At 38.9% G+C, this 21236-nt stretch overlaps 2 protein-coding genes across 10 annotated transcripts in view; both read right to left on the bottom strand.

Annotated features, from left to right (window-relative positions):
- Positions 1 to 1066, bottom strand: part of CLIP1 (CAP-Gly domain containing linker protein 1) — a 66984-nt gene extending 65918 nt beyond the window's left edge. For 4 of the 6 annotated variants that reach the window (XM_048073737.2, XM_048073738.2, XM_066979317.1 and 1 more), the window contains exon 1: positions 911 to 1065. The gene's annotated coding sequence lies outside the window, so the exon portion shown is untranslated. Of the gene's footprint in view, positions 1 to 910 lie in introns of all 6 variants that reach the window. The other 2 variants (XM_048073727.2, XM_048073728.2) reach the window with 1 other exon arrangement.
- Positions 1067 to 7612: 6546 nt separating this feature from the next.
- On the bottom strand, positions 7613 to 21027 carry ZCCHC8 (zinc finger CCHC-type containing 8). 4 transcript variants are annotated; one of them, XM_048073743.2, is made up of 14 exons: positions 20244 to 21027; positions 19393 to 19435; positions 18624 to 18698; positions 18012 to 18117; positions 17342 to 17419; positions 16924 to 17027; positions 15142 to 15207; positions 13220 to 13283; positions 12621 to 12763; positions 11735 to 11877; positions 10988 to 11103; positions 10663 to 10746; positions 9911 to 10025; positions 7613 to 9137 (listed from the first exon to the last, which is right to left on the bottom strand). In XM_048073743.2, the coding sequence occupies exons 1-14, from the start codon at positions 20431 to 20433 to the stop codon at positions 8317 to 8319; spliced, it is 2148 nt and encodes a 715-aa protein (XP_047929700.1). In that variant the 5' UTR covers positions 20434 to 21027; the 3' UTR covers positions 7613 to 8316. The 4 variants fall into 4 exon arrangements, with proteins under 4 accessions (XP_047929700.1, XP_047929701.1, XP_047929702.1 ...); XM_048073744.2 differs by having other exon boundaries at positions 13220 to 13280; XM_048073745.2 differs by lacking the exons at positions 15142 to 15207; positions 16924 to 17027 and having other exon boundaries at positions 13220 to 13280; positions 20244 to 20341.
- Positions 21028 to 21236: the final 209 nt, after the last annotated feature.

Genomic DNA, 21236 nt, shown 5'->3' with positions numbered 1-21236 from the left:
ATTTCCTCTTTTGTGCCTCTTTTCTTTCTTTTCCCTACATATTAACACAACCATCGTGTGCTTTTAAGTTGTGCTGCTCAGTGACCTCGAAGCAGCCTGTGAACTCGCACAGCTCCCTGTGAGACACTGCCTCCATTCCGCACGCGGGGAGCTGCGTGAAGGGAGGAAAGCCGTCATTTTTCAGTCATATTTTTAATCGTGACATATCCAGTCGCTGCCTATTCTTCCCTACGCTATTTCGAAGGAGCTTTTCTCCTCCAGGAGAAAACAACAACAGGTTGTTGGGTGGTTTTTTAAGCGCGCAGACAAAGATGCTACAAGGAAAGCAAAAACCCTCTCCTGATCCTAAGGCAGGAGCCTCGTTAGCGGGGGGATCGAGGATTACCTTGAGGAGGAGGAGGGCAGTAACGGGCCCTAGGCAGCAGCCCCAGTGACACAGCGGAAAGCAGGCGGCCTGCAGCACAGCCTCACGCCGCAGCACCGGGCACGGCGGGCACCTCACCTGCACGGCGGCGGCTTTCCCCCAAAAACCCGGGCCTGGGCAGGGAGCCGAGGTGGGTTTACACGGGGCCGGGTCTTCAATCGGTGCCATGCCGGTGGGTGAGGGGTGGGGGGGGCGGGCAGGCAGCAGCACCGGGACAACATCGCCCAGCCTCAGCCCTCACCCTGCCCCCGCTTCGGGGCCGGTGCCCGGCGCCAAGTTTGCGAGGCGCAGCGCGGCGGGGACGAGCCGGGCAAAGCCCCAGCACCCGGCCGCTGTCACCCGCGGCCCCCTCAGACCGGCCGGGACGCGCAGCCACGCGTGTGGCGGGGCCCCGGGGCGGCTGCCCGCTGCCCGCGGCCGCTCCCCGGCCCTCTCAGCGCCTCCCCTCAGCGCCCGGTCCCCCCGCCGAGCCCGGACCCTCCGCACCGCCTCTTTCTCCTCCTCAGCGGGGGGCTCCCGGCGGCTCCCCTCCCTCAGGCGCCGCCGCCCTCCGCGCGCGGGCCCCAACGGCGCCCTCACCGCCGCCGCCTCCGGCTCCGCGCCGCCGCCGCCTCCGCTCGGCTTCCCGGCCGCCTCCTCCTCCTCCTCCTGCCCCTCCGCAGCGGCGCCTCCCCGGCTGGCAGGGGCGGAGCGGGGCGGGCGGACAACGTCTGCGCCCCGCCGGGCCCGCGGCACCGCGAGGCGGGGACTGCAGCAGCGGGAGCCGCTCCCCCTGCCCGGCTCCGGCTCCCCCCTTCCCTCTCGTCTCCTCTCCTCGCCCCCTCGCTTTTCCCTTTGTCTCCCCCTGCTTTGTTCGCCCCCCGGGGCAGCCCGCGGCCGGGAGGTAGGAGAGGCTCTGCTCGGTCCTGCCTCGCCCTTCCCCGAAAGCGCCCCGCGGGGTCGCGCACCCCGACTTGGCCTTGGCCCTGTCCCCGTTCCTGTCCCCGTAACGGGGAGCAGGCAGCGCTGACCCCCTGTGGAATTCGCCGCTGCAGCAGATGAGCGTGAATGGAAGGTGGGGAGGAAAGGGTGGGGAAAAGAGACAGGGCGGCATGAAGCGCATAGCTCTTAATGGACGACTAACTTTACCAGGGGCTTCTTTTCTCCATTTTCCTTTTGTCCTGACGCCCAGGAATCTGGGATTCCTTCTCATCCTCTATTTGAATTTTCATTGTGCTTGTGAAGGAAGACCCTGGAACCTGGCATTCTTCCCCTTTGTAAAGTTTAAAGGGCTGTGGCAGTAGCTCCACACCACCATCAACAATTTAATATCAATTTTCAAGGCTAAATCAAACAGCTCAGCTTCACTTCTCTGCCTCTTTTATAAACAGGCAACAGAGTCCAGTCAAAGTTGGCCTATAACTCTGCTGAATTCATCACAAAGCAAACCTGTTTGCAGTCCCATAGATCATTTAGTTTATGCATGATACTATTCAAACAAAAGGGTGATGAGAAAGCAGTTCCATTGCTGGAGACCAATTGCAACATGTGATTCATTTTGGCTTCATTCTTTGGCATTAATCCAGCATGGTAAAGCACAAAATGGTGTGACGCAGTCCCCCAAATAATGGGTTTCAACTAGATCAGCATTTAGCAATGTTTGTTAGAATTTCACTTCCTAAGTGTAAAGTAGAAGCTCTTACCAAGGTCATTAGATGTTGAAACAGATACTCAAATCCATGTACAGCCAGCCACCCTTCTTCCTCCCTGCAAAATTTGATAAAGTTTTGCTGAAAAAAGTTCTGAATTTAATTATAGATTGTATTTAGAAGTACAAAGCCAGCAAATTATTGCTTAAAACTAAAAAAGTGACCCAGTAGTCCCTGGCTAAGGACATAATCCTTAACAACAACAATTTAATTAAAAACCTGAGAGTCAGACTCTTTACAGAACACTTGCACAAAATACCTGTTAGCTTCACAAGCTCTCAGCTACTTTTGTGAACATTTGTTTCTGCTATCACAGATTCAAGTTTCCTGTATTCATCTAATGTTAATACAGCATGTTTTTTTCCTCTAAGCATATTCTTCTCCATCATTTTTCTTCATTAATTTGATTTTTGTCTTGGAGGATTTATTAACATGAAGGTAGATTTCAAGAGTATTCAGTTCAATGCACAACACTGGAAGTTTTATTAAGCAATACTGGACTGCTGTATTTAGTATAAAACACATCAAGTAGAAGTCAGCTTACTATTGAAGATAGCGAACCGAGACTTGCAAGTTTGTGTTGGTCTTTCGCAACTTCACTAAAGTGTAAGCAGTAAGTAACAACAACGGTGAAATTATAGACGAAATATGGTTCAAATGCGTAAGCAGCTTTCTTTACTTCTTTGCAAAACTAAAGCTAAAAATGTCCTGTTTGTAAAGCAAGAATTGAGAATGATGTTGCATACATCAATATAAAGCAAATGTAGCTTTGCTTGTTAATGTCATTTTTTAGTGAGCAGAACCATAGCTTCAGGATAGAAGTCATCTTGTGGGAAACAAGGGAGTTAGTTATCCATCAGTGAACTAGTATCACCCTTCAAACCAAGAAAAAGTAGTTTCGGGACAATTGTAACTTAAGTTTAGTGAATTCATCCCGATTAGAAATGGTTGACTTCATTTCTATGTACCAGTGTACACTTAGATATATGCAGACTATGATAACAAAGAATGCATGTAGTATGTTCACATCCAATTTGTAGCAATCATTATAAAAGAAGATGCCAGTTCTAAAATTCATGGTACTACAAAGGACTGCGTATGATCAAAAGCCAGAATGTCTTTGATTCCAGTACTAGTGGCTCTCTCCTGAGCTGCATGATTTCAGGCAGATCAGTTAACACGTAACTATGAAAACAGGAATGGCTGGACGCTCCAGGGAAATTTAGGTTGCTGACGTAACTGCCAGTATCCTGGCCACAACTACAGGGTCTACTTAGAATTAAAATTATTCCCCTCAGTAATGTGGGAACATCAGCTGAAGGTGGTTTTTCAGCTTTGAGAAGGATCCTTAAGTACAAAAACTTTCTGAATGGCTAAAACATTATTCTTTTGGAACTGCATTTAGGGATATCCTGACGTAAGAGTTCCATTTTTTTTATCCAATGAGACATATCCATGCAAGTATACAATTTTGAATATAGGATTTTTTTCTTCCTCTGAATGATCTCTTCAATATGTACATTTAGCAATTTTCAATACGTACAAGTGATTTCTAGTTGGCCACACCTGCTTCAAAAAAAAAAAACAACAACAACAACTAGCTACTTTTTTCTTTTTCTCACTGAAGTGCTGCTTCACAAATCCCTGTACAGAAGTTTGCGCTATTATTTTCTGTAGTGGTTTGTTTTTGCAAAAACACAAGAGGATTCCCCCCCACTACCCCTGCCCTGCCTTTTAACCTCAGCAGTGCGTTTTGCTCATCTATTTACAGCTACATAAGATCCCAAGATTTAGTGTCCTAAAGCCTCGTGCTTGCTCTATATTTTTTTGCTTTAAATTTATGTCATTTAAATTGGCAGCCTTTGACTAATAGGTTAGACTAGATGAAAAACAGCCCTTTTTAGTCTTAAGTATCACGTATGAAACTCAGTAATGCCTTTGTTCTCTCTAGCACTTTGACTCATGTATATCACGTTTTTGTCCTCGAGAATTGAGTTTTAAAAAGTTGTTGCAGACTACATGATTGTTTTCACAGCTTAGTGGGTTGAAAGGCTACAAAAAAAGATTCTGTTCCCAACGTACTTAGTGTCCTTCTTCCCTAGCTCAAGGGTCACAAAAAAGCCCTGCAAGTCTATGTTCCTTGTTGGTGTTTTACACAAGATAAATTTGCATCCAATTTTACATTATTTGTTCTAACAAATGTGGGTAAAACAATAGAGAACGGTATTTAATGAATCCCTTGGCATATTTGTTTAAACAAGGTACTTAATTTAACAACAATGGTCACTGATTATGAGTGTTTCATTTTACAGATAACTGAGAAACCGTATTCTGTTAAAGAAGATAGATCATCCAAATCATTCTACCACCTATGTAAAAAAACAAGAGCTTGATTTCTCACCTACAGAGAAGCAAAACAGGTCTTTTGTTCCTATTGAGAGTGTCAAGCTTCTAAACAAAGGGTAAATCAGTTTTTGTTCAGACATAACAGCTAAGTATTAAGTTGCAAAAAATCTTATGTTAAATCTCTGCTGCTTGTAATTAACTAATGTTTAGGAAGTGTCCAATTGTCACTTACACATTAATTACCATGTTATTTAAGCCATCCTCTCTGTAAGCTTCTTCAAGGACTAATTCCTGATTCGTCCCCTCCCACCACCTTAAATATAAACACAACTATCAGCTCTACAACATATTCTTAGGAACAACATCAAGCTTCAATGGCATTTACTTACCAGGAGCATTACAACTGTGGTAAAAAATGAAGGTACTCCAGAGTTCCACAGGAACTGCTTTTGAAACACCTGAGGCATACTTGAGCTTTCTCCTTCCCTTAGTTGTTTTTTCAGCTATCCTGCCTCACTGAGTTTGCAGTCATTTTTCTTAGCAGCTACTGTATCTTTCAGATATCTTCCAGAATCTCAACTACTGCTCTTTTCATGACATTTTGAGCACTGTGAATTAGGTTATAAAAAGAAATGAGTTAGAAATGCAAACCTCTTTAAGACACTAATTAATCACCTGATTGATGCCCTCAATATTTTGTACCGATTAGATTTATTTTTCAGATGTGCATTAGCATTTCTAAATACTTCCGCTGATCCCAATGCTATAAATGAACACGAATATCATGCCAACAGGAATTCGTGGGAAAATCTGAGTGATGCCTGCTCACACTATACCCACCCCATTACAAATTTTATTATTCATTTTGGTAAGCTCTAATCTAGGTTATTATGCCACACCTATCACCATGGGAACACGACTTAAAAGTACCAGAAATACGTTGCTATTCAGCTTTTCTCAGACTCTGCAGCGTGATAAGATTGCAGTTTCAATATACAAAAACAATTTGAATAGCTGTACCTGAAAGATTAAAGAAACTCAGTAACTATAAACATCTTTAGTGCAGCAACAATATCTACTACTTGGTAAGAACAGCGAAAGTATAGATAAATACTTTCAAGATCAAGATGCACTCTTTCCTAATAATGAGAGAAACAGCAGGGGTAACTCCCCATTCCAAATTAACTGTGTCTTATAGCACATAGCTCACTGTTTGCAAAAGGCTAAAGTCTTTCAATATGCTACAAACAAAAAACAACAAAAGACTAAGGTTGTTAAATTAGAACAGTACTAACCGTAGGAATTTCAATTCAAATATGGTGTCTGTATACTTCCCTTTGTATCAGACTACAGGTGGAGACCAATATTTCCTGACTTGAACAACCAGTCAGGCCAGTCACTTTGCAAAAAATTCCAATGGATATAAACACATGGCACCAAACGGAGTCCATCCCTGTCCCAAGCCTCCCAAGATAACATTTGCTTTAGATACCAGGAGACATCTTCCGAAAATGAAGTAGTTTTTGTCCAGTAACTAAAGGGTGCCCAGAGCAAAGTTCAAAACCTTGTAAAATAAAGCATTTAACGTATTTAATCTAAAATTTAGTGTTACATTAAAAGCTGGGTTATCGAAATGACTTTGCTTTATCCTTACTCCAATTCCTTCAAGATAAAACTTGGAAGCAATGAAGTTAACAGCTAGTTTAGGTGTAAGTAAGAATTTGTAGAAACACAGAAGACTTAATTGATCAAAATAGGTAAGTGGAAGGGCAATTTATTATGAATTTATTGTGAACAGGAAGAATTAAGTATAGAACTAGAGAGTTCTATGCATATAATATGGAGATGATTTTCGTCTTGTGTCTGTGAGCTAGGCACAAACATGTAACTATCCCTGTAAAGTCTGTATGCCTTTCTAAAGGAGCATTTCAAAAGGGCTATTAAAAAAAGATCTTCTAAGGTGTGGAGAGAGAACTGCATGTTTAAAATATGAGCACCTCAACACACCCAAAAGGTGTGTACACTTGAAATCATTACCTCATGCCCTGCATCACATTATTACCCGCATGTGAATGATGCGGCACACAGCATATAATAGCTTGTGTCAGCTGTGATTACTGGCTTTTAAATTCTTGGGAGGAGGAGGCATGGAAAAAGCACAAAATCTGTGTGTGATTCCCATTAGAGCTTTCTTTATGAAGTGCACAGAAGCTGGAAGCAACACTGCTTTCTGGGCCAGAAATTGAAAATACAATACTCTTAATTTTTCCTAGAAAAACTAAAAAAGCCTATCATTTTAGCTTATATAATAAATATTTTACCTGGACCTCTACTTTCCAAATGCAATGAGATAAACTGAACTGGTATATGCTGCAAACAGAACTTTTTCAGCCTCTCAGAAGACAAGTCGTTCACATATAAAGACACTTCAGGTTTCCCTTCCTGTAAAGTTTAGAGCAACAAAAGGAAAAAAATAAGCACTTTATCTGCAAAAGACTGGGCTTTTCTTAAGCATTCAAATACAGAGTGTAGTGATTTGATGCATTATAAGGACCTTTGGAAAATACCTGCAATCCGTAAAGCTGAGGTTTTTGAAGAATAGTTTGTCTCTGAAGTTATCTTATCAAACACATGCTGCAATGTCACTCCATCACAAGTGTTTTCTTAGATTCTTGAAAATATTTTGTTTTACTGTGCATCTCACTAGAAATACTTTTTCCCTGCATTTATATGCAGACAAACAAATGTTTTACCAGCTTCAATGAATACTGTTAGACCAGACCAGTACTCCCTCTGCTGGCAATGCAAATGTACAGCCATTCCACCTATAAGTTGCTTTGCAAACAGTTGAAAGAAAGAGGAAAAAAACCATTAGAACAATTAATAAGCAGAATTATAACACTTCTAAGCTTTGTCCTTTCCGAGGTTCTTCAGATAATGAGAACTGAGTGGTATGTGCAAGTTCTATTTTAAGTAGCTAAAATCATTTTAACAGCTTCTTGTTTATAAAAACTTGAACCCAACAGTAGTGACCTTTCCTAAAATAATCAACGCCATCCACCCTCATTTTAATCAGCTTCTTTTTCCTAATTGTCTTGATCAGCTCATTTCCAAAAATCAGCAGTTTAATGGTTTAGGACTCCAATTAAAAAAATCTTTATAAAAGCTCATTTATTAAACCTCTGTACATAAAAATGAACACGTATGTACAGCAAGTTTACATGAAGAAGGATGTTACAAAAGATACAGTGGTAATTAAAACCGACCCACATAAATAAAAACTTATAAAAATACTTGAAATGGTGAAGATAATGCTGGTAATCCCTGATCATTTTCATCCAATTTCCAAGATTTTGATGTGGGAAATCTTAACATTAGCACTTCTTAAAAACATTCTGAATATATTAAACTTATCTACAGGATAATTAGCAAAATCTATAAAGTATAGATTATTATACAAAGAACAGATATAAAAAAAATCACCAATCCACCTGAAACTCAAGGACAATATAATTCTTAGCCAAAGTAATGAACAGCAAAACAACAAATTCCTCTTTTTAGAGTTTCATGTATTGGCAAGAAAATTGTTCTTAACAGATCTATAGTCCTGTTATTTCTTAGTGGAAGGATGCAATTTGGGAAAATTCTTGTGTATTTTCTGGTCGCATTGGTCCTGCTCAAGGCGGAAGTCCTGCATTAACTTCAGTTTCAAGGAAGAACGGGGCAGAACTGTATTTGTTAAGATATTCTCCTTCCTAAAAAAGGATGAGGAAGGTTATCTGAGTTTGTAAAACTGAAGGAGTAGAGAAAAGGGTGCAGGAATTTGGACATAATGAAACAAAGGAAGACCAGTTAAAATCAAGTCTTTTTCTTTTGCTGGTTTCTTGGGGAGTTCTTTAACACACTTCTTATTCGAAGATACACACCTGTTGATTCCGCCATATTTTCAAATTCAAATGGTGTTATACCTACAGCAAACTTGCTCATATCAGGAACAGGACTTGAGTTTTTTGCCGATGATTCAGTGCTTGTCACCACCTTATTACCACCTGTATTTTCTCCATTGTTAACTTCACAGTTGGGAGCAGGTACGGTGTTATCCAGCATGCCTTCAGAGTCTGAATTATCAGGAATTTCCTTTAAATTAAGTAAATTACCTTCTGGATTAGGACCGGTTAAAGAATGTTCATTTTCTGATACCTGTTCGCTGATACTGGAAAGCTTAGTTTCCACTGTAACTATCTTTTCAGATGATCTTACTTCTGCAACAAGATCTATTTCGTTCCTAGATGGTGACGAGGTAACAGAATTTCCAGTTAAAGGTGTATCAACAGGGATATCAGAGTCACTGTTTGTGCTTTCTGCCTGCTCTAGTGCTGCCCAAATTAATCGCTGCTGTTCCTCTAGCTCTTCCAAGGTTAAAGTGTCTTCATCCATGGTTGAATCCACTATTTTTGGTTGAGGAACAACATCACTGGAAGGATTCAATGGTGGAGTAGTCTTAGGAAGAGGAGGGTGGGTGGGTGTTGGAGGTTGAGTTGGTGTAAGACTCTGTGGAGTAAGTGGAGGCGTGCCTTGTGGTAAAGGAGGAGGAGTTGAAATCAGTGGAGGTCCAGGTGGCAGTGGAGGTTGGAACTCAAAACTGTTATGAGCTTGAGATCTTTGAGACGCTTCCACATCTGTAAACAGATTAAAAACAGCTATTAGAATCTGAAACCTGACTAGGGCAAGATTCAAGTGTGCCAATACTCTGAATAACTAGCACAGTAATATAATCTCATATCTGGTTTTCAGCTGAGACAGAATAAACTTTTTGAAGGTTTGAACATTCACTGAAACTACCTGTTTTGGTATTTTAACTCCCAGCCATTCAAGGAAAAAAACAACAAAACATAAAAAGCCTCTTGAATTCATTCAACAAACTCTTTCCCAAACTTAAAACACACTGAAGTACCCTCCCTCATTCATAGGAAATCCAAAAGCAAAGCTAGGAGTTTCTCTACTTATTCTAACATTAAAACAACACCAAGTCCTCCTTTGAATTTGACTTTTTTTTTTTTTTTAAGAAGTGAGTTTGAAACTTCCTACAGTATTTCATCCAAATATTTTATGATTTGCAGGTCTTTAGAACAGAACTTTCTTTGGGATACACCAGAAATAGAGAGACCAAAATTGGTAATTCAACATTCAAATTTCATTGAGCACATTTGAAATCTCCTGGTTGGTGATAGAAGATGTGACAATCACAGCAAAAGAAAATGCTCATTCTTGAAAGGCCCAAATGCAACAATAGTAGGACACTGCTAGCATATGTTAGCTGTTACCTTAAACATCACCATAAAAATACTAGAACATTGATTTCTCGTTATCAATGCTAACATTTCAATTCAGGGAAGTTACTTTGAAAATAAAAATTGAAACTAGGGAAGAAAAAAAAGCAGAATTACTATACCAGAATCTAGGTCCATGTCAGCTACTGTTACTTCCAGGTTGTCTTCTTTTAGTCGTTTTGAATGATGAGAACTTGATTTAGATGCAGGCCTTTTATTGCTAGATTTTGGACTTGGCTGAAAGGAAGTTATCCAGGAAAATTGAAGAAATCAGAATTAGATTATGCAATGTAATATGTCCAGCTATAAGAATGGGTTTAAAGCAATTTTGTAATTCTACAATTATTTGACTGAGTTTGTAAACTAGACACTAAAGTTTGAGAAATTTAATGCAACTGAACAGAACTGCAGTTTTGTTTAGGTTTACATGGCAAAGGAAAAGACTGTTTTCTCAAGTCACTATATTAAAATTACTGTATATCATGTCTACAGCAAGTAAGTTCTTTTCTTATTAGGGAAGTCTGGAACTAAGACCATTTTTAAGCTGTAAAAGTTTACAGCTCCTTTTTCTCACAACCATTTTAAAAATACTGCAAAACTGTGATCTGCCTATAAACACTGAAAAAATTGAATTTACTCTAAACATGAAGCTCTTTTTTTTATTAGAACAGATAAGCCAAGATACTGACTATCTGACTGGTTCACTGTAGTGAAAAAAAATCACTACAGTGTTACTGTAAAACTAACAAAAGTATCAGGATTTCACACCTGGTAGTTTCAATAAGAAAGTCTAAATGAAGACAAAGAGAATCATTGGCCTCACTAAATACGAGACTTTTTTTTTTTTAAATGAATAATATTAAAATATATTTACCGCATGAAAATTAGTCAGGTAGTTAGCAAAAACCTCCTTCTGTTGAGATGGCTGCATGGGAATGGAACCAAATATCTGCCATTCCTACAACAATAGAAGAGAGAAACAAGGCTGAATGTTGCATATGATTGGCTAAGAACATGACAGGAAAAACTTAACAGAAATGCTAAGACATTAAAAAGCCAAGACAAATTCATCATCTTGTCATAAACCTCATTTAGCAGAGGTAAATAGAACTTAAATAGGAACTTTTGGCAAACCAAAGCACTAACTGCAATGACTGTTACTCCGCACACTGTTCAGAAAGCAGGGGACAGTCACTTACATCTGGGATCCCACTTGGAGTGGAGATATTAAAGCCTGGATAGTTTATCAACTTAGAGACATCGTAAGTGACACGTTTTGGTTGACGAGATCCTTCATCTTCTGTTCCACCATCATCTGTAACAAAGTGCAATTATTATTGATGCTAATTAATGTTACTGAGGAAATCTACAGGATTAAGAACCCATGGTTTTTTTTTTTTTTTGGAATACAAGTATTAATAGAAGGCTTTGAAATCCACAGAGGCAGTAACAGAGACCAAACCTATCAGATACATGCGAGAAGCTACCCCATAAACCTGATTGGGTATTCATAATATTACTAACCTTTATCTAACATTACTAGCCTCAGAAACTGGCATCAGGACTGTTCTCCGAGATGTGGCATAATGTTGGTCATTAATAAAAACCTAGTAAATTACTCAGTAAATTGGGTTTTCAAAAACATGTTCTTTGCCTGCTGGTAGGCTTCTTAGACTTGTATCAAGGGTTGATTAAAGAGTGAAAATACACTGACAAAATTTCTTCATCCACTCAATCATTATAGAAGGAGCTGTTTCACTGCTACAGCACAACTAGATGAAAGTGGAGTATTTTTTATATGACTGTAGAAACAATGATTTACAACTTTTTCACTCTTCCATAAGGAAGATGGTGGTTTACAAACAAGGCACTTCGTCTTCTGAAAGGAATGCAGCAAGTATATAGCCCCCATATTGAAAAATGCATTCCCAAAGCACATTCCTTACCTTTACCATCATAAAGTGCAAGTCCTGAGTACTCCATTTCAGCCTCTTTGAGCCAACCTGGTGGATAACCCAGCTGCCGCATGCGATATATAAATGGAGGAAGACTCTTAGCTGTGACACCAAGCGCATCTTGAAGTTCCCCACTGAGTTTAAAATAAAAAAGAAGTCCATAACTGAGTTCTGACAAAAGAAAGTCCATATCCTGTTGAATTTTGAATTACCAAGTTGAAATAATTTAGCTCAAACTATTTTGTCAGTCAATCCCAGAAATAAAAACAAAACTCTAATGTCAAACAAAACATGTAACACGCCCATTTCTCATATGGTTAAATGTTCTATGAGAAGCGATGCTACTCTGAAAACTTAGCTCCTGACTTATTACATCTGGTTCACTGCCTTAACTGTAGCTATCAGGACAGGAAGGGTGGAACTTAATGCAATTCTAAATTTATTGATGATTTCTGTAGAGACTGCTATGGCCAAATTATGACTTTTTTTTTTTTAATATTTTGAATAGAGAGAAAAAGAGAGCAAGAGGCACTCCAAACTCAAAATGTTCAGATTCTTACATGTATTTTTAGTTTATCAGGAACCTAGAGTACTTGCAACTCTCCTTGTGAAAAGGAATTTGAATAGCCAAAGGGTAGAATTTGTCTCCCTACCTCAGGGAAAAGGTCATGGCAAAGGTCAGGATTATTAAATTAGCGGTAAGAGTTATGATTTGAAAAATGTGCAATTTGTTGAATAAAATTTTATTGGGCGAAGAAATTCAAACATAAAATACCCACAGTTAAATAGGACTCTGGAGAGTAACATCTGACATTCCAAAGGAAGAAAAGTCATTTCAGAAAAGCATTGCAACAGTTAATGAAAGGAAAAGAGATACCTAATGACTCCTGGTTTAAATTTTCCAAACCTCTCTTCTACTTCTTCTGCATGGTAACGCTGCTGAAAATTCTGATTGCTTGCTTCACCACAAGCTTCCATATACTCCTTTCTCTTCTCACTTATACGAGCTGCATTTCGTGGCTTAAAGATAATATAATTGGGAAGTTTAGGTTTGAACAATTTACAATTTTTGTTTGCCTTTCACCCAACATAAAACTGGTACTCCTTGCCCTCAACAAGCTTATTTTTTTCTCCACATGGCTGAGTTATATCAACAGTTGTAATGAAAGCTACGTAACAAACAAAAGAAAGGAGTATTTGCATTTAATCTAATGGCAAACAGGAGGAAAGACTGTTCAAACAGAAAAATGTCCCTAGATAAAAGGAGACATTCAAATCATTATGCTATGAAAAATAACTTACATTCTGATTTAGTGTGTTAGAACTTAGATGTATGAACAGTATAATTTATTCAAAAGAGATGAACAACTATTCCTACATCCTGACCAGTGCATCTAATTTTTTTTTAACGGTACAGTTATACCAAAACATTTCTTGGAGAGAGGCAGTCTTTTCAAATATTGATATAGAGTTTACCTTTGGACAGTCTTTCATTTGATGCTCTTCAGAGCCACAATTGAAACAGTGCGGTTTTGGCCTGCTTAAAAAACGGAGAAGAAATTATTAAACCCCCAGATCATTATTCAATGTTAAATGCACTTAATTCTTTTTTTATTGGATTTTTAGTCTTAGACTTTGAAAGAAAAAAAATAAGTACTGCTTGTTGATTTCATATGCTGTCTTCTGCTTTTCTTAAATGGACTGCTTAATATCAATCTTCAAAAGAGAGCAACAGAATTTTGTTTCACGGTCCTAAGAAGAACTCAAGAATTGAGAAAACAAATACAGCATTGTAGTAAATAAATAATGCATGACAGCATGTGGAGAAGAAAAAACTAAAATTATAGCAGAAAAGCAGTACTTCCAAGCAGAAATGAAGTTTTTATATTCCATTTAATAGAGATTTATTCCTTTAAGAGGGAATAAAATAGTAATAGAATAATTCAGGTTGGACCCCAGGAGGTCTACAACCCAGGTTCCTACTCAAAGCTAGGTCAGCTATGAGATCAGACCAGGCTGACAAAGGCTTTATCCAATCAGGTCTTGAAAATCTTCAAGAAGGGAGAATGCATAACCTTCCTGGGCTACGTGACCCAGCAGTTTACTCTCCTAATCGTGAAAAAGCTTTTCCTTTCATCATATCACAGATATAATTCACTGATGGACTTCTGCTTCTGATTAAGTATGTAAACATTGCATTTATTTGCACTATTTAAGCAAACCAAAACATACATACTAAAGCTGATGATATGTCCAGAAGAAGGAAAGAGGATGTTAAAACAATAATTTTAAGTCTAGAATACAGATAAGGAACCACTGAACTTAATACTATTGTGGTACAGCAATACCTGCATTTCTGTTTTCATTCTGGTATCATCAAAGGTCTGACAGTTTTTACAAAACCAAGAATCAGCATTGTAGAAACAAACAGAAGAGCATGACTACTACTTTGGAACATCCTGGTCCACAGTTTGAACAGGTTACACATATTGTGAAACTGTGCACTGAAAACCTGAAATGGAATTTCAACTGCCTTCAAGATTAATTTTCCTTGTAAATTCGTACCATGGAAAATATTTTCAACGTTATAGGAGGGAAGATCCCAATCTCTAAGAAGATTTTAGAGAAAGGCTTTTACTGAACCTTTGTTTTATCAAATTAGGATGGGAACCAGAAGCAGAGATGAAAGGATGACACAAGAATGAGCATCCAAGGTGACACCTGCCCTCCCTGTGAAGCATGCCTTCTGTTTCATCTTTACATAGTATTTGAACACAAACATTCTACGATTCATATATTTTATCACTATTCCGTATCACGAGAACAACCCTTCAATCTGCCTTCCCTTCAGGTGGTAGCATTTCTAAACAAAACACAGTTGAAGTCAGCATTCCCCTTTGTCTTTGAAATTCCTGATGAAAGCTTGTATGGTTCTTGTTGCAGCTGAAATCAATGACTTCAGATGCTACAAAGACCACACAAGCTTTCAAGTGGAAAGTCAGTTAACTTTACTTCTTACCCTCCCACAAAAGCTATGCAATCAACTCTTAGGATCCATCTGTCTTCATGGCCTATAAACTAGAGTCAGACGGGGAAATTGTTCCACAACATAGTAGGAACAATGATAGTACACCAGTGCAAGGATGACAAAGTAATCGCTAAAAAGTCAAGCAACAGAAGAACAGACCACAAACAACTTTGGTAAGTTTTTGCACATGCATTACAGGCCCTTCCTAAATAAAGGCAGTAAACCACAGATACCCACTGACTGCAATGCTCAGCACTGGTTTACTTATACTCATTGCTCAGGTGTGTTCAATGGTTTATCATATATGGGAACAAACAGTATACATCTGAACTTATCAGCTCAAAACTTTATATTTAAGAATAATACAAACCTTTTTGGTTTTACTTGTATTTCTTGTCCATCTAGGGAGAGAATCTGGCTGAAAACTTGATGATATCTTTAGATTTCAATAAGGAACTGCTACTGGATGAAGCAAAATTTCAATCTCATTTAAAGAATCAATGGTAACCTAGTATTGCTTTGAATAGAATACTGACTCTTCTGGATTAAGTTACAGATGGGTGCTTAAAGTCAGTAATTTAGAAGTATAAACTATAAAGTTATATCCACTTTTAAGATGGGCTCATATTGTTTTCTACTAACCAGTTTCTATCCAACAACCTATTCTGTTCCTTATTAGCACTTGCTAAAACTAGAATCCTTTTGTTTATAGGCAAAAGTATCACACTAATGATTTTGATATACTTTACATCAATCTTATTAGTAATACATTTTAGTAGAGTCTCAAAAATATAACTTCTCAACTACATGTAGACAGGTCATGTCATATGCTACTTGTGTTTGCTTTTTGACTGCAATTTATCAGCTGCTCTGCCTATTTGTCTAGAAAATCATGAGGAGAGAAGAGGCTCCCAAGTGAACCAGCATGGAAAAGACTTAGGAGGTTCACTGAAGTTCAGAGGCATGGCAGTTTCCAGACTCTAACAGTTGTTTAAAAAAAAAAAAAAGCAGATGCTAGGTACTAATCAAACTGACATTAATTAATACTTCCATTATTTAGAACCATGGTACCTGATACACCATGTAACTCAGTATTTAGACTCAATGCCTGCGGGAGTTCTCGAGAAAGATACAGTAAGTACATTTAAGAAGTAACACCAAAGCAAAGCTGGCAGATATGAGAGTTTAGCCAAGCTTAACTTTGCATTTTAGGAGAAATTCCCATTAGGTACTTATTTCCTTGATTTGGAGGTTGGGAGATGGTACAAGTACCACTTGGAGTAGGATTGTCCTAATGCATTACAACAGAGGCAGCTTTCCGAACGTAAAATTATAGCGCAGTGCATACACAGTCAAAGGTAGGCACAAGAAAACCCAGGTTAGCTGGCTTATAAATTTCCAATTTTTGTTCAGGTACAAATAATTTTTTAACACTAGCAAGTGACCTTTATTCCAATTCTTGATTGCAGAAATGAACGGTGAAACTGTCTCCTCTCCTGACACTTTTGGGAGAGGAAGCAATATTGGGAAACTGGGGAGATGAGATTACTTGAACAAGCTATTTCCTCATTTTTAATCAATTACATTTTGTCATTTGACTACAATAAAAGAAATATTTTCTCCAGTATTTCCTTCAATCACACCTTTTAAATATTAGCTCTTGTACGCAGCAGAGAACCAACTTTAAAATGGATGCAAGTTAAGAGCATTACATAATTAAATTTTATTTCAAAGACTTTCCCCCAGTTCCCAAGTTTGGCAAAAATCACCTTAGAGAATATTCAAGTTGGCTGAGCCCTTTTCTTCTCCTATAGAGGGAAAATGCTTATTCATATCTGGAATCAGCTTTCATTCCAAACCTGATTGCAGGCCAGCCCAGGAAAGTTCTAAATTCACATTATGTATTTACAGAGATATAGCATTCACTCTTCCCAAACATAAGTCTTCTAAAAATCTGCGAGCCAATCATATCAAAATACATATATATTTTGAGAAAAAAATAATCCACTAATTCTTCATTAAACTTTTTCATCTCTAACAACTGATATAGTTTAGATAGCAATGTACTGAAGCGAATTTGAATTCAATTTACCAACTGGCATTCTTTGGCTTTGATAAACAGAAAAACCCCTTGTTTTAGGAAACAGGATACTTAGGTATTTCCCATCCTTCTGTCAGCTGTGGATTCTCATTTAATAAAGGCTGTCCCAGTTTATCGAGACAAAAATTGGTAAAATACAGAACACTTCCTACAACCTGTAGAAAAAAATTCAGAAAATTGTCAGAATGGTGTCAGTATTTAGGTCAGATTATTGGTAGCATTTCTAAAAATTTACACCACTTGAAATTCTTCCAGCTTTTTCACCCGCTCTGTAAGAATTTACAAATAATACACACCCACCTCTGTACAAATCAGCATTTTTTTCCACTGATATGGCCAAAACATGGTGAACTTAACCATTATTAAATAGATAAATGGAATTTAATGATGAGATCTTATTTAATGCCAGTGTATATTAAGTATGTAGAATGAAGACCTACCATTGAAGAGTATATAGTCAAAAACTTACACTAAAAGCTTCCTTAATTTTTTTAACAGAATTAGAGCTTGCTGTTTTATAGTCCTCTTCCAAAAGAACACTGGAGGGCTGACATAAAAAGTAAAAAAATGAAAACAATTAATTAGAAATAACAGTAAGAGAAGAGCTCCTAAATTAATCAAGTATATAATAGGCACAGAAGGTGGAGTACAGCTACTATTTTTTCATGACACATTAGTTAAATAGTAGGATAGAAATATTTATGTTAACGATAATGCTTTCCACAGTCCAAAATACCATACAGATCATTTCTTTGTATCTTCCTCTTAGCTTCTGAGATTAAAAAAAAAAAAAGAAAAAGAAGATGAAGCTGGGCCAAACATTATCAGAAGAGTACACGTTTAGCTTGTACCTCAAGAACGTTTCTCAGTTATTTGAACCAACTTATCACCAAGCTTATACACAAATTTCAATGCAAACGACTTTAAGGAAGTTTTTTTTATAGACAGAAAGTTGGTTTTTTTTTTTTTTTTGGAAGAAGATCTACTGCACTTATTTGATGGTTACCTGATTTGCAACTATGTAGAAAAAAACATCTAGAATTCAGCTACTTAATATTGCAATTTTGAACTTTTACACTGCTACCACTATAAAGACGTAACAGAAGGAATGCCTAGTCATAATTTGAGCTTTACAGTACCTGTGGTTTAACATTGAAGTGTGTTTTTTCTTGTTCACCTCTTTGTTGCTCTTCATACTTCTGAACCAAGTTAAAAACAAAATCTTCAATTTCTTGATGATACTGCCTGCGACAGAGTGAAGAATTATAAAAAGGTGAAGAAATAAGTAAGGCAGAAACATATACCAGATACCTTTTTCAAGAACCTGCCATTTACGACTTCTTGAGAATTTAGAATAGGAGCAGTGATCTCTCCCATACTCCTAAATACCATCAACACAAATGCAATAACCTATTAGGAAGCACATCCTTATGTTAGCGTGGAAAAAATAAAAAAAAATGAATACACAGGCAGGAAAAGTTAATTTGCTGTATTTACCAACAACACTCATGACATTCAAATTGTTATTCAGACTCACTTCAAGCTCCTGGAAGTCACACTTCATTTCATGCTACACACATTGCTAGTAAAAGCAGTAGACCTCGTCATATTGTTATCTTTTCTTCCCTGCAAGCTTACCAGGTTTATGTTACTGAATATGACACACATCCTTTGGGCAAACACTAATATACCCAAACAAAAAACAAATGTGGCTTCCTGTCAGGACTTCTTTAAAAGGTAAAAGTACTTACTTAGAAATGACATTGTTCATAAATAAAATCTGCAACAGAGGTCCATCGAGTTTAGAGCTGTCCACTGAAATTCCACTAGAAGAACGGAACAGATAAAAAATAATGGTTACTGTATTAGCTTTACTGGAAAAGTTCTCTATCCTATTATAACAAATACTCTGTATTCCGTAGACAGAGGAATGTTTGGCCAATGCAAGTTCTATTATTTTAATAAGTTTGTTTTCATAAACAAAAATCCTCCTCCTACTCCAAGCAAATCATGCTACTTGTTGTGAGGTTGGAAAAAAAACAAGACAGAATGCTAAACTACAGAAATTTTCTTCTAACAGCATGTAGCAATATGGAGTAGACTGCTGCAAGATCCATCCCACAGTGTCATTTAATGACCAGGCACTGCTTTGTAAACAACAAAATAATACTCTTATTTTACTGTTTCAATGTACTTGTTCTTACTGCTAAACTCTACAAAAACCTGTTTCCCTAAAGGCCACATCAGTTTCATAAACAGACAGATCATAATGGCACACATGGAAAAAGTTACAGCACTACAGACTAAGTTTTTAATACTAGAGTCTGAAGGACTTTTCATGGATGACAATAGCATTTTAGAAGCCCAGTGTCTGAGCAGAGAGGGGGACACAGGCACAAGGTTTCCAGGAGATTTTGCAAAACACATTGTTAGCTCTGTGACAGGTAATAGTTTGTCTGAGTAGCACTACTGCAAACGTATACAAGTCATACAAAGCACTGCAAGTCAGCATTAACATACCTGGGACGAGTCAGAATGTTCAGCTTCCTTTTAAGTTCCTGATGTTAATTTCTTGTTAAGGAACACTACTTTCTTCACAAGACACAACCACACCTTAATTTACTGTAGAGTTAAACAAAACACCTAACAAAAAACCCACAGAACAACAAATCTTTCATCTCACTGCACAGAGGATTATTTACAAATCCACCTGTTGCTGAAAAAAAACATCATAAAATGCAAATGCAAGAAAATATTCAGTGTCCTGGTTTCGGCTAGGATAGAGTTAATTTTGGAAAATTAAGAAAAAAATGGTCTAGCTGTGTCAACCCAAAGAATTCATTACAGACACTACGCCTGAATTGTCAGATTACCGTTCTGTTTTTAAAATACCTATACTCATGACCAGAGTCAACAGTAAAATACACTCATAAATAGAAAATAAATAACTACATGAACAACTATGAATAACTAATAAAATGAGTATGAAGAAAGCACCTCAGATTCCTACCTGCTATCCTGCAAGCTATGTGACCTATCCTAAGAACCCTTTAAGGAAATAGTCACAAATTAACGGTTTCATATTATTTCTAACTAGGTTAAAAATGGATTTTCAAGGTGAACGTATGACTGTTTGTTTTCTCTAGAAAAGCAGGAAGAAGGAGTCCAGCACTAAGTGCTTTAATAGCCAACCCAGAACAAAACTACCTCCTTTGCCAAGGAAAGTGCCGCTGGTATACAGCTGAGTATCCTCAGGGTAAAAATCAGAAAAAAACTCCACAGAAAACTCGGGTGAGAACTCCCTCCTCGGCGCCCTTCGGGAGGCGCAGAGCCCCGGCCCGGAGCAGGCCCAGCCGCCCCCGTCAGGATATTCTCCGCCCGGAGCCGCCGCACCGTCTCCTCACAGCCCTGCAGCCGCTCTCGCAGCTCGGCCAGAGCCCCGCCAGGTCCCTCCTCCTCCTCTTCCTCCTCCTCCGGGCTGAGGCGAGGCGGCGGCGGCCCGTCCTCTCCATCGAGCTGCTCGAACAGCTCGCGGTCGCCGAAATCCACCTCAGCCGCCATCTTGAGCCGCAGCAGGAAGGGCGGGGCTTGGCGGGAGCGATGGGCAAAGGGCAGGGGGAGCCGCCCTAGCGCGGGGCCGGACGACTACAACTCCCGGCATGCAACGGCGCCAGCCGGCCGCCACAGCGCCCAGCCCGGAGCGCTTTGCCTACTGGGAGATGTAGTCTCCCCTCGCTTTGCGTTCCCGCGGCGCAGTGCACGCTTGAAGCTGTAGTTCTCCGCAGGGCGGGTTTCCCCAAAATGGGGACTCCGCCACCTGGAACGAGGTGTTGAACCCTTCTTTCGGCCCTGCTTTCCTACCCCGAACCCTTTTTTTTTTAAAAAGGGGTGGCTATGTGGAAGGTGTGGAGAGAAAAGAGTGCAGGAGCAGGGCGCAGAAACACATCCTGCCCTGGACCATGCCTTGCATATCTAACTTGCTCAGATTGAGGCATTCTTACAACACGCATTTACGTAACACAAAAAAAATTTATATAAAGTATTTTAAAAAAATTAACACTTCCCAGTACTTTCAAGTACCCTGAGCAGTACATAAAGTATTAGGAAAAGGGCTCCAGCACCTTGGCTTTCTCACCGGTGTTTTTTTGTCCCTTCTCTTTACCAAGAGGAAAGTAGTACCAAATTAACAGAGAACAGAAAAAAAAAAAATCAGTTCAGCATTAATCACCAGGTTTGTGATCCGTATCACTAATCTCCTTAAGAAAAGTGTACTTCAAAACAGGCAAAGCAGAACAAATGCTCTATTTCTGACCTCTCCTAACTTTTCTGACATCTCTTACCTATAGGTTCCTTAGAATTCGGCC

Source organism: Anser cygnoides, chromosome 17 (genome assembly GCF_040182565.1).
Source record: "Anser cygnoides isolate HZ-2024a breed goose chromosome 17, Taihu_goose_T2T_genome, whole genome shotgun sequence".
NCBI classification, from domain to species: domain Eukaryota; kingdom Metazoa; phylum Chordata; class Aves; order Anseriformes; family Anatidae; genus Anser; species Anser cygnoides.
The sequence above is the reverse complement of the archived record's forward strand: the minus strand, read 5'-3'. Positions and strand labels throughout refer to the sequence as shown.

Coding starts and splice junctions, on each gene's coding strand:
- ZCCHC8 (XM_048073743.2), bottom strand. CDS start 20,433: ATGGCGGCTGAGGTGGATTTCGGCGACCGCGAGCTGTTCGAGCAGCTC. Junction 18,699..19,392: donor AACATTCTGACTCGTCCCAG/GTATGTTAATGC, acceptor CCGTTCTTCTAG/TGGAATTTCAGTGGACAGCT. Junction 11,104..11,734: donor TGCACTTTATGATGGTAAAG/GTAAGGAATGTG, acceptor ACTTTGTTACAG/ATGATGGTGGAACAGAAGAT.